The sequence below is a fragment of the Muntiacus reevesi genome, chromosome 1 (assembly GCF_963930625.1).
Source record: "Muntiacus reevesi chromosome 1, mMunRee1.1, whole genome shotgun sequence".
Taxonomy (NCBI): domain Eukaryota; kingdom Metazoa; phylum Chordata; class Mammalia; order Artiodactyla; family Cervidae; genus Muntiacus; species Muntiacus reevesi.
Window position 1 is genome coordinate 187,779,371 of NC_089249.1, and position 13,678 is coordinate 187,793,048.

The 13,678-nt window shown below is 41.3% G+C and overlaps 1 protein-coding gene across 1 annotated transcript; it reads left to right on the forward strand.

The window, feature by feature from the left end:
• The first annotated feature begins 1,686 nt into the window (after positions 1-1,686).
• On the forward strand, positions 1,687-13,678 carry LOC136155726 (uncharacterized). The gene is made up of 3 exons (XM_065917758.1): positions 1,687-2,607; positions 4,127-4,305; positions 12,703-13,678. The coding sequence occupies exons 1-3, from the start codon at positions 1,687-1,689 to the stop codon at positions 13,676-13,678; spliced, it is 2,076 nt and encodes a 691-aa protein (XP_065773830.1).

Consider the following 13,678-nt stretch of genomic DNA (forward strand, 5'->3'; position numbering starts at 1 on the left):
CTTATCTCTCCTTGCTTTTCTTTGGAAGGCTACATTCAAATGGGAATATATTTCCTTTTCTCCTTTGCTTTTCACTTCTCCTCTTTTCACAGCTATTTGTAAGGCCTCATTGCTGCTGCTGCTAAGTTGCTTTAGTCGTGTCCGACTCTGTGCGACACCATAGATGGCAGCCTACCTCTGTCCATGGTATTCTCAAGGCAAGAACACAGGCGTGGGTTGCCTTTTCCTTCTCCGATGCATCAAAGTGTAAAGTGAAAGTCAAGTCGCTCAGTGGTGTCTTACTCTTCACAACCCCATGGACTGCAGCCTACCAGTCTCCTCTGTCCATGAGATTTCCCAGGCAAGAATACTGGAGTGAGTTGCTATTGCCTTCTCATTAGAGCTTATTAAATCTTTTACCCTCCAAAGTCTATTTCATTTCCCTCTCTTCTCTCTCCCTCCATCTCTCTTTCACACACACACATACTTTTTTGTTTCTTTAAATACAAAGCTGAAAGTGATCATAAAAATGCACCCCAAGTTTGTTGGTCCATGGGCAGTCTATAAACTGGAATTTCTGGGTACCACTTACACATTCTGTAGGAGAAAGATTATCTGGCATGATTAGCTTGAGTTATAATGGTATATGGTGTGAGGAGTATGTTTGTGGGTGAGAAATGTGTAGTAGCAACATAGTCCAGGATGACACGGTGTGAATGTGTGTGTGTGTGCACGTGTGTGCTTGTTCCTTGAAGGCAGTTCTTCAAGCAGAGGTGCTTGGACTCATATGTTAACGTGCCTTATCACAGAGTCCAGACCTCAGTCAGCAGAAGGTACTAAGGACAGGAGAAGTTTTAATTCACAAGATGCTTTTGAAACTAAATTCACAAAGTTCAAGGAACAAGCATTTTCCTTAGGTCCTTTGTAGTGGCCATTCCCTCGCCAGGCACATATTTCTCTTGATATCATACTAGATCCTTCTTTCCCTTGCTTGAGTTATCTGTTCAATTGTCACCTTGTCTGCTAGCCTTACTTGAACACTCAGTACTTGAAAATACATCCTACTACTCTCTTTTATATCTAGTTGTGTTTTTTTTTTATCACAACTGTTATTACTTGACATATTAAATTATATTTTACTTGCACATCATCTTTCACCATCACTGGATTGTGAAAACTTCCGTTTTTCAGCACCATATATTTGTTACCTGTATCTGTTTGGAGGAACTTGCCAGGTGGTCAGTGATAGAGAACCTTCCGGGCAATGCAGAAGAGGCAGGTTCAATCCCTGGGTTGAGAAGATCACCTGGAGAAGAAAATGGCACCCCATTCCAGTATTCTTGCCTGGGAAATCCCATGGGCAGAGAAGCCTGGCAGGCTACATACAGTCCCGGGGGTTCTCAAAAGTGCCAGATCCGACTTAGGGACTAAACAACATGTGTTTTGAACATGGTGGACAGTCAATATATATTGTTGAAATGTATGAAAATATTTCTTATTACAACTGTAGAATGCATGATTTCTCTGGGAATATACTGAGAATGGGCCAAAAATGCCCCAACAGAGATGAAATAGCACTTTTCTAAATACAAGATATTAAACTCAATTTACTGAGAGCAAAATAGAAATTGCACTATGTGAGTTATGCCAATTTGTGTGAAAATCACTCATTTTATTTTTATTTCTCCTGGTAGTCACTTCCTCCACATGGAACCAGGTAACAATACACAATTTTCTGAATTTTTTCTTCTGGGAATCTCAGCGGATCCAGAATTGCAGCCCCTCATCTTTGGGCTTTTCCTCTCCATGTACCTGATTGCTGTGTTTGGAAATCTGCTCATTATCCTGGCCACCATCTCTGACTCCCACCTTCATGCCCCCATGTACTTCTTCCTCTCCAACCTGTCCTTTGTAGACATCTGCTTCACCTCCACCACCATCCCAAAGATGCTTAAGAATATCCAGACCCAGAGCAAAGTCATAACCTATGAAGGCTGTACCATCCAGGTGTATTTTTACATATTCTTTGCAGGATTAGATGACTTCCTCCTGACAGTGATGGCCTATGACCGCTTTGGGGCCATCTGCCACCCCCTGCACTACACGGTCATCATGAACCTTCGGCTCTGTGCACTGCTGGTATTGGTGCCATGGATGATGAGTGCTATGAATTCCTTGTTACAAAGTTTAATGGTTTTGAAACTGACCTTCTGTAGAGAGGTGGAAATTCCCCACTTTTTTTGTGAACTCAATCAGATGGTCCAACTTGCCTGTTCTGACACCTTTCTGAATGACATGGTGATGTATTTGGAATCAGTGCTTCTAGCTGGTGGGCCGTTTGCTGGTATCATTTACTCTTACTCTAAGATAGTCTCTTCCATACGAAGAATCTCATCAACTCAGGGAAAATTTAAAGCATCTTCCACTTGTGCATCTCATCTCTCAGTTGTCTTATTATTTTATTGTATGAGCCTAGGAGTGTACCTTAGATCTGCTGCTACACACAGCTCACACTCAAGTGCAACAGCCTCCGTGATGTACACTGTGGTCACACCCATGCTGAACCCATTCATCTACAGCCTGAGGAACAAAGACATAAAGAGGGTTCTGAAGAGAGTCTGTGGGATAGTAGGTATAAAAAGGCCAACTGTCCTGGGGCAGATGAAGTGCCCTTGATTGTATTGCTCAAAGTTTGAGAATCAGTAATTGTGACATTCTTCTCAGTGTGGAATAAAATTCGCTCCTCCTTATTTCCTTGGATATCCATTTTTATAAAAATTCAACTTTTTATACAATCTCAGTTACTCACTTTATTAGACTTTCTTTTCGTTCTCTCATTTAGGTATTTTTTTAAAGTTCTGCTTTTTTCTACTGCAAACTTTTCCAAACTTTGGATAGGAAATGTTTTATTTTTTATGGAGTGTCATGAGGAATAATACTTTCTTAAATGACAAAAGTCATCCTGAGTAATTTTTGCCCTGCCTTCTGGAAAAAATTCATGAGATATATTACTCACGTAAAAAAAGTATACGAGTCAGATAGAAGGCAATTTATATAATTTTATAAAAGGGTGGACTGAATCAGAGGGTGTGGAACTATGGATAAGGAGAGTTGATTGCAATGTTGCAGGCAGATTTTCAATTACGCAAGGTGCCATTGCTCCAAACTCTGTATTATTGAACGGTCAAATCTATCTATATGCATAGTGTGCCTATATACCTCATGATGAAAGATGAATCACTAAAGAGCTTGACTGCCTATCCACTCATGTGGTTCAGGTCACAATTTGAACAAACACATTTGCCAATGTCCTGCTTACCTGAGAGGAAACTGCAATGGAATAACTTTTATATAACTATCTGTCATACAACTAAAAATCAGAGTAGTGAATGCTATCTATAAATATTATAATAAATGCATAGAATGAGATTATTGGAGTTGATCTCCAATAATTTGTTAGTTCTATACCATTTTGTTTTTTATTCAGTTACTTGGTGCTGCATAACCACTCATCCTAACAGTAACTGTTCTAAACGATGTCTTTATTATCAAATAAGATTTAATATTAAGGAATTGTTCTGATCTCTGCTCAGTTTCTCATGAGTCTATGTTTCTCTGTAATTCTATATGTTGGACTCTAAAGCTCATCCATGAGGTTGTATGGAGCCATGTAGCAATTCTTTCCTCACTAATATATGATAGTCTACTCCATATATTTGTGTATTTTAATTAATGCTTATGCATGTGTCCTCAGTGGTGTCTGATCTTTGTGACCCCAGGAACTGTAGGTCAACAGGCTCCTCTGTCCATGGGATTCTCCAGGCAAGAATATTGGAGTGGGTTGTCATTTCCCCTTCTGGGGATTTTCTTGACCCTGGGATGGAACCTGCATCTCCTGCATTGGCAGGTGGATTCTTAGCCACTGAACCCCCTCAGAAGCCCCAGTTTTAATCTTATAGTTTGTGGGGAAAAGTTTAACAGGGTGACTTCAATATTATGGTGGCAGAAGACACTCCCTTTGTCTCTCCCCGTCAATCTGCAACTTGTAGATAACATCATGCATAACTAAATTTTTTTCTACCCAATACATTGGGACACCAGACATACACAAAGTTGTACATGTGAAAGTGAGTGCATTTTCACATAGAGGCGGTGGACCCAGGGGAACAACAGAGGCAGTGATGCTGATCCCAGCCCCATGGCTGAGGCAACTGAGCCCATAGCCCCAGAACCCCTGATAGTACCCCTGGAGGTGGTGCCTGTAACCCTGGCCTCCTGGATGCAGCGGCACCTGCGGCCACAGGGAACCTGGCATCAGTGGTGGTGGTGGGGCCCTCAAACAAGGTCACCCTGGATGTGGCAATAGCACCTACCACTCTGGGACCCCCAGCAAAGATACCACACATCAGGGACACTGACAGCACCAGGTCACCAGTGATGCTGGAGGCACAAACATTGATGGCAAGACAATGACAACGCCTCTTGAAGAGGCCATGAAATGCAAAGCATGCAGTTCCTGAAATATAGCCAGAAGCAGCTCATGTGAAAGAAACCAAAAACTTGTGCCACAAAGTCACTTAATTGAAAAATGTAGAAGGATCTCTGTTAGCAATCTATTGAATTGTTAGAATCAAACTGTACAAGGCTTTGTCTACATAAGAAAACTGTTTGCTCCTTCAAATGCATGGACAGAGGAGCAACCCACTGAGCACCATGAAAAATCACAGTAACATGGAATCACAAAAAGAACACGGCAGTTTTCCATGAACTAATTTAAAGTCAGGAAAGATTGTGATCAAGCAAGTGGAGAATTCAAAATAGTGTCATGAATAAGCTCAACAAGCTACAAGAAAACTCACAAAGACATTTCAGTTAGCTGAGAAATAAAAATAATGATCATAAGGAACAGTTTCCAGAATGATGAAATCTCTTAAACATAAGTAAACAGAAATTCTCGTGCTGAAGAACTCAGTAACTGAGATGAAGGATGAGTTGCAAAGCACTGGAAGTGGAGACCATATGGAGTAGAGAGACTGAGTTCAAAGGTAGAATGATTCAGGTAGATGTGAGGGCAGAACTAAGATTTTTTTTTTTTTTTTAATGAAGATATTCTCTGAGAAACTTCTGACTCTACCAGACCGGTAAGAAGGATACTGGGTGTCTCAAAAGCAGAAGAGAGGGAGAAAGGATCAGAGAGATTATGCATAGAAACAATAGCTGAGAATTTCCCAAGTCTGGGGAAGGAACCGAATGCACATATCCACAGAGGTATTATAATAGGACACATGAATGTTTCAGTGCAAAGGACCTTCTCCAACACACACATATTAAAACTGTCAAAAGTCAATGAAAGAAAAGACTTAGGTTGTGGGTCAGTAGGTAAGAATCTGCCTGCCAAGGCAGGAACAGGCGTTGGGTTGATCCCTGGTCGGGAAAGATTCCACACACCCGAGAGTCACGAAGCCGGGGCACCGCGACTGCTGAGCCTGCAGTATGGAGCCCGCGCTCTGCAGCCAGAGAGGTCAGCGCGGTGAGAAGTCCTCCTACCGCAGTGAGGAGTAGCGCCCGCCCCTCCGCAACCAGAGAAAGCCCCGGCAGAGCAAGGAAGACTCGGGGCAGTCAGCAAAAACCACTACAATACTGTAAAGTAACTAGCCTCCAACTAAGAAAAATAAATGGGAAAAAAAAAGAAATAAAGCAAATAAATAAATAATTTTTTTTCCAAAAGTCAGTGAAAGAATGCTGTTTTTATATACTAGTATGTATATTTAAAATAGGCAGTCAACAAGGGCTTAGGGAATTAAAGACAGGGAGATAAACTCAATATCTTGTAATAATCTATAGTGGAAAAAGAATCTAAAAAAGAGTCTATCTATATATATGTATATAATTTTGCTGTACACCTGGAACTAATATGACACTGTAAAATAATTACATTTTAATAAAAGTTATTAAAAAGAAAGAATATTAAAGGTATCCAGGAAAAAAAGTGAGCACCCTGCAAAGATACCCACATTGGATTATCAACAAAGTTCTTAGCAGAGACTCCACAGGCCAAGAGAGAATGGAATATCATTCTCAAACTATCGTGATGTAAAAACTGCTAGCCAAGAATCCTCCATCCAGGAAAGTTATCCTTTGCATATGAAGAAGAAGTAAAAGCTCTCCCAGATAAAGAAAAGCTGAGGGAGGTCAGCACCCAGAACTGTCTTATAAGCAAAGTTGAAGTCGTCTCTTCTACTTGAAATGAGAAGGCAAAATTACCCAAAAGATCAGGTTGATAGGCAGAAACAGAAAACTTAAACTATATATCAGACTAAGTCAACTCCATTAAATAAATAAATACACAACCATATTAAAAATGGGTAGAGGACCCTCAATAGACATTTTCTCCCAAGGAAGACATACAAATGACCAACAGACACAAGAAAAGTGGCTTACCATCATTAATCTTCAAAGAAAGAGAAACCAAAATTGCAAGAGGTACACCTTCCATAGGAAGAATGGCTATTACAAAGAGACAAAATTCCTCAAGCTGATGAGAGCCACATGAGACCAGGAAATGTTACACCGATTTCACAATTTCTTCTTCTGCAATTATCAGTGAAACCAGAACTGCAGCACCTTATATTTACACATATTCTCCCATGTTCCAGATCACTGTGCTTAAAAACCTGCTCATTATCCTGGCCACCATCTCTGACTCCCACCTCCACACACCCATGTAATTCTTTTCCAATCTGTTCTTTTAAGATATGTTTCACATTCACCACCATCCCAAAGAAAGCAAAGCCATAACCTGTGAATATACTGTTACCTACTCTTTGGGCAGCATTATACTGACAACAAAGACCTATGATCACTTCATGGCCGTCTGTCAAATTCTGCACTATCCTGTCCCCATGAACATCCCTCAGCCCCCAACACACACACTTTGTGGACTGCTGGTTCTGGTTTTTGGTTCATGAATGCTCTACATTCTCTGTTACAAAGATTAACAGTGTTGCAACAGTCCTTCTGTACCTTCTTGGAATTCTGTACTTTTCCCGTAAAAGCAAATAAGAGGTCCATCTAGTCAAATGTGACATCTTTCTTAATGACATGATGCTATAATTTGAAACTGTTGTAGTCCAGGTTTAATGGACTGGTTCCAAATTGGGAAAGGAGTACGTCAAGGCAGTATATTGTCACTCTTCTTATTTAACTTATATTCGGAGTACGTCATGAGAAATGCTGGGTTGGATGAAGCACAAGCTGGAATCAAGATTGCCAGGAGAACTAGCAATAACCTCAGAAATGCAGATGACACCACCCTTATGGCAGAAAGTGAAGAGGAAGTAAAGAGCCTCTTGATGAAAGTGAAAGAGGAGAGTGAAAAAGCATTCTTAGAACTCAACATTCAAAAACCTAAGATCATGGCATCTGGTTCCATCACTTCAAGGTAAAGAGATGGGGAAACAATGGAAACAGTAAGAGATTCTTTTCTTAGGCTCCAAAATCCCTGCAGACGGTGACTGCAGTCACAAAATTAAAAGACACTTGCTCTTTGGAAGAAAAGCTTTGACAAACCTCGACAGTATATTAAAAAGCAGGGACTTTGCCAAAGAAAGTCCATCTAGTCAAAGCTATGGTTTTTCAGGTAGTCAGGTATGGATGTGAGAGTTGGAACGTAAAGAAATCTGTGCACCAAAGAAATAATACTTCTGAATTGTGGTGTTAGAGAAAACTCTTGAGAGTCCTTTGGACTGAAAGGAAATCAAATGAGTCAATACTAAAGGAAACCAATCCTAAATATTCACTGAAAGTACTGATGCTGAAGCTCAAGCTCCAATATTTTGGCCACCTGATGCGAAGAGCTGACTTGTTAAATAAAACACTTTGATGCTGGGAAATATTGAAGGCAGGAAGCAAAGGGGACAACAGAGGATGAGTTGGTTGGATGGCATCACTGACAGGATGGACATGAGTTTGAGCAAGCTCCAGTACATGGTGAGGGACAGGGAAGCCTGACGTGCTGCCGTCCAGGGGGTCACAAAGAGTCAGATACAATTGAGTGACTGAACAACAAATGTCTTACCTGGCATCCTTTTCTCTAAGATAGTTTTCTCTCTCTCTGGAACACCATCAGCTTGGGGGAAGTACAAAGTGCTTTCCACCCGTGTATCTTACCTCTCACTTGTATCTTGTTTCATTGGATGGGCTTTGAGTGTACCTCAGCCCTGTGGCTACTCATGCCCTTCTGCTCAGAGTCAAGTGCAATCACCTCGGTGATGTACAGTGTGATCATACCCATGCTGAGCCCCTTCATCTATAGTCTAAGGTACAAAGACATACACAGGGCTCTGAAAGGATTATTTGGAGTGGCAAGTATAAAAGGACCACCAGTGGTAGTGTTAAAGAAGTTCCCTTTTTATCAGGGTGTAAAGAATTTGAACTGGAATCTGATATTCTGTCTCAAATGATCAGAGACACAGTCCCTGGACCACTAAAGACTTGAGGAATCCTAATCTGCATTTAAACCACAGACCTTGGTGATTTGTATGAACAGTGAATTTATAGATATTCTTATCTGGAATAGGATTACTCACATTCTTACGCTGCCTTGGGAAGGAGAAATGTTTGTATTGGGAGCTTTTCTGTGTTTATAGGAGATTAGTAGCTTCCCTTCTGATATTGCCAGGTATCTCCAGTGTCAAAATCATGTCTGGTTGAGAATGACTGGGACTGAGTTCCAGAACTGAAAGACCTCAATCCAGACTCCAGCCCTCACTTGGTTTGTACTTTTCAAGCAGAACATTAAATCCTTCTGTGTTCCAATCTGACAATGGAGAATGGAGTTCTTAAAGTGCTACCTCAAAAACCGCACTATTTAAAAAATTAAATCTGACAATCACTATAACATGCTGATATAGTTTAATGGTCATGTGTTAGTCACTCAGTTGTGTCCAGCTGGTTGCAGCACCATGAACTGTAGCCTGCCAGGCTCTTCCATCCATAGGATACTCCAGGGAAGAATACTGGAGTGGGTTGTCATTTCCTCCTCCATGGAATCTTCACAACCCAGGAATCAAACCTGCATCTCTAACGTTTCCTGCATTTACAGGCATATTCTTTACCACTGAGCTACTTGGGAAGCCTGGTTTATGGTCATGTTAATATCACATCAGGCTTCTCTGATAACTAAGCTAGTAAAGAATCTGCCTGCACTGCAGGAGACCCTGATTCAATTCCTGTGTCAGGAAGATCAATTGGAGAAGGGATAGGAGCTACCCACTCCAGGATTCCTGGGCTTCCCTTGTGGCTCAGCCAGTAAATAATCTGCCTGTAATGCAGGAGACCTGAGTTTGATCCCTGGGTTGGAAAGATGCCCTGGAGAGGGGAATGGCTATCCAGTCCAGGATTCTGGCCTGGAGAATTCCATGGACTGTATTGTCCATATGGGCCAAAGGGTCAGACATGACTGAGTGATTTTCACTTATCATATCAACATATAAATATTTTTCTTATAGTTATAAACATTTTATAATGAGAGACTAAAGGGCAGCTGTTGACTTCTGATATAACTGAGAAACTTGTAATTGGCTTGGAAAAACTGGCATAAATCCAGGCAGTATAATACCCACAATTTTATACTGAAAGAGTAATGTTGTCCCCAGTTCTGAAGACGGAAATAGTAGTTTTAAAGACTTCAGAAATTTTTTTGTTTTTTTTTTTTTCCTCTACCACAAATCAAAGCTTTGAAGGCCCAAGGGAACTTGTCAAGACAAATCCTCAGTGTTATAGTTTAAAGAAGACTTAGATCTCAGGGATGTAATGAGGTTTTGGGAGCCTTAGTGCTTTGAAAGCAGGAGAATTAAAGGGGAAGGAGTGATAAAAACTGAATCACCCAACTTATAACACAATCACCTAGTAACAGAGAATCAACAGAAAAATAATTGCATTGTGTCCAGCCCAGTGTCCCCAAGGGAAATCATGTTATGGGAGGCTGGAGTAACAAAAGGAAAATATGCCTAACTAGCTGACACGTGGGCATGCTTGCTAAGTCCCTTCAGGCCTGTCCAAGTCTTTGAGACTCCACAGACTGTAGCCCTCTAGGCAACTCTGTTCATGGGATTCTCCAGGCAAGAATACTGGAGTGGGTTTCCATACAGTCCCCCGGGGGATTTTCCTGACTCAGGGATCAAGCCCCCATCTCCTGTGACTCCTGCATTGCAGGTGGATTCTTTATTACTGAGTCACCGGAGAAGCCCTTTGAGCGGAAACAAGAAGCTGCAAATATCTCCTCTGCTGCAGCCCCTCCGCCTATGCCACTTTGGTTGGTAAGGACCTAGTTCTTAATTTAGGTCCCTGAATCCGTCTGGGAGCCAATGCTTGATTTTATCCCTTCCTGTTGTCTTGTTTAGGGACAAAAATTCGGTCTGTATCATTAATCATTTAGAAAGGATTTGGATTCTACAGGGAGAGCCTTCTCTCTCAGTCTGCAGGCAGGTGAGAGCTCTGCACACATTTCAGGGGAGGTTCAGAGAGGACGGAAGCCAGGAGAATGCACCTGAGGTCACCTGAGGACCATCTAGCATATCTAGAGGCCAGAGGTCACTGTGATTATTTCTGGCTTTCCTAACAGTGGTGTATCTAGTTAGGTCTAAAAGTAAAGTGACCCTTTCACTCGTCAATGTTGATAAATTGTAACAGAGCAAGTTCAATTAGAAGGAACAGGTGGTGGTGATTTAGTCTCTAAGTTGGGTCTGACCCTTTTGTGACCCCATGGACTGTGGCTACGCGGCTCCTCGGTCCATGGAATTTCCCCGGCTAGAATACTGGAGGGGGTTGCAATTTCCTTCTCCAAGGGATCTTCCTGACCCAGGGATTGAACCTTGACCTCCTGGATTGCAGGCAGATTCTTTGCAATGAGCCACTAAGGAAACCCCCTTAGAAGGAATGGGAGGCATAAATGGCTTCCAGTAAAAGTAGACAATAAGTCTAATCATCTTATTTATGGACTGAAGTAAGCAAATAGGATAAAGCCTCATGAAAAAGAGGTATTCTGCATCTTCATATAAAATATATCCAACTTTTGTCACATTTCATTTATTTCTGCTTTTGAATTGGTAGTTTATATTCCATTTGCTTATTCTCTTGGGGTATTAAAACTGTAAGATATATCACGTCATGAATATATATCCCTGTTTATGTCCTTGGAAAAATTTATTTTTATTTATTATATTTTTCTGGGCATGAAGGAGATGCCACTGGAGTTGGAATATTGATGAAGGAAGGAAACTTTTTATCGTTGCATTGGCTCAGGGCTAACTTGAGTTTATTGGCTATTTTCCTGCTTAATTTGCCTATGTCCATTTTATTTCTCTCTTTTTTTTTCTTTCTCTCTCATGCTTTTCATTCTTCTCTAAATACTGAGAAGAAATTGGCCATACCAACGTTGAACCCAAAATTTATTGTTTTGTGGGAGGTTTATAAACTGGAATTTGGTGGTGGGATGGGGAGGTAGATGGGACAGGGGTTCAGAAGGGAGGGGATATATGTATACCCATGGCTGATACATGTTGAGGTGTGACAGAAAACAACAAAATTCTGTAAAGCTACTATCCTTCAACTAAAAGACACATAATTTAAAAAAAATCCTGGAACCTCTAGGCAAAAATAATACATTCTTTTGGAGAATAATAATTTGATCTGAGCAGCTTGATATGTAACCATGCATGGCCTAATGAAGGTGGATCTGGGTGACCAGTTTATGATCATAACACAAGTCAAAAGGACATCGTGTGAGCGTGTGTGTGTGTGTGTGTGTGTGTGTGTGTGTGTGTGTGTGTGTCTGCCTGTTCCTTGTGAAGAGAGACTAGTTCTTAAAGAAGAGGCATCTGTACTCATATGTTAAGATGACTTATACTACAGAGGTCAGAAGTTGGTCAATAGATGGAACTAAGTAGGGAAACTGACATACTTCATAGGATGGTTTTAAACTAAATTCATAAAGTGCAAGGAACCGCAGGGAAGGAGGGATTCTCTATGTGGTGAAGGTTCAGCTGTAGCAGGGAGGCCACCTTGTTCCTCAGCATCCTTGACACTGTCTCTGATCACTCCCCCTCCTACTTATTCCTTCGCCCCACTGACTTCCTTGTTTGCACTTGAACATGGGGAACAAGCATCTCTGTCAGGTCCTTAGCAGTGGCAGCTCCCTCTGCCAGGCACACACTTCTTCTGACATCACAAAGGTTTCTTCTCTCTTTCTTCAGGATCTTAAACATCACCTAGTTTGAAGCTCTTCCCTGAACACTCAGGACAAAATAATACTCTCTGCCACTCTCTCCTTTATACCTAGCTTTGTTTTCTTCATAGCATGTGACATTCTGACATATTCTATCATATTTTACTTGAATATCCTCATTCACCATCCTTGGATTAGGGGAGGTTTATTTTTCAGCACTTTCTTCTGGGTCAGCACCAAATACGTATTTCTCAAATAAATGAAAAAATAGCTCATTAGAACTCTAGAACAGATGAGCTCTTTGCCAATGTGATGAGAATGAGACCAAAATTCTTTGTCAGACATTAAATGGAGTATACTTTCAAAGAGAATTTTTCTATAAATAAGGTGTTAAGATCAACTACTTGAGGGCTACATAGAAATTGCAGTATTTCAGCTATGTGAATTATGCCAGTTCGTGTGCAAACGAGTCACATTATTTTCCTTTTTCCTGGTAGTCATCTCCACCCCATGGAATCAGGGAATAATACACGAATTTCACAATTTCTTCTTCTGGGACTTTCAGAAGAAGAAGAACTGCAGCCCCTCATCTTTGGGCTCTTCCTCTCCATGTACCTAATCACTGTGTTTGGAAACCTGCTCATCATCCTGACCATCATCTCAGACTCCCACCTCCACACCCCCATGTACTTCTTCCTCTCCAACCTGTCCTTTGTAGACATCTGTTTCACCTCCACCACCATCCCAAAGATGCTGTGGAATATCCAGAGCAAGAACACAGGTATCACCTATGAAGGCTGCATCACCCAGATATATTTTTACATACTGTTTGCAGGATTGGATGACATTCTCCTGACAGTGATGGCCTATGATCGGTATGTGGCCATCTGCCACCCCCTGCACTACATGGTCATCATGAGCCCTCGGCTCTGTGAACTGCTGGTTCTGATATCCTGGATGCTGATTGCCTTGTATTCCTTGCTACACAGCTTAATGGTGCTGCGATTGTCCTTCTGTCCACTTGTGCAAATCCCCCACTTTTTCTGTGAACTTAGTCAGGTGGTACAACTTGCCAGTTCTGACAACTTTCTTAATAACATAGTGATGTATTTTGCAGCTGTCCTGATGGGTGGTGGCCCTTTTGCTGGTATCCTTTATTCATATTCTAAAATAGTTTCCTGCATATGTAAAATCACATCAGCTCAGGGGAAGTATAAAGCATTTTCCACCTGTGTGTCCCACCTCTCAGTTGTCTTCCTATTTTATTTTACAGCCTTAGGAGTGTTCCTTAGCTCTGCGGCTACCCACAACTCACATTCAAGTACAATTGCGTCAGTGATGTACACTGTGGTCACACCCATGCTGAACCCTTTCATCTACAGTCTGAGAAACCGAGATATAAAAGAGGGTCTAAAGAGATTGTATTGGATGCCAAGTATAAAACCAATTATGCTAGTGCTCTGGATTGCATAA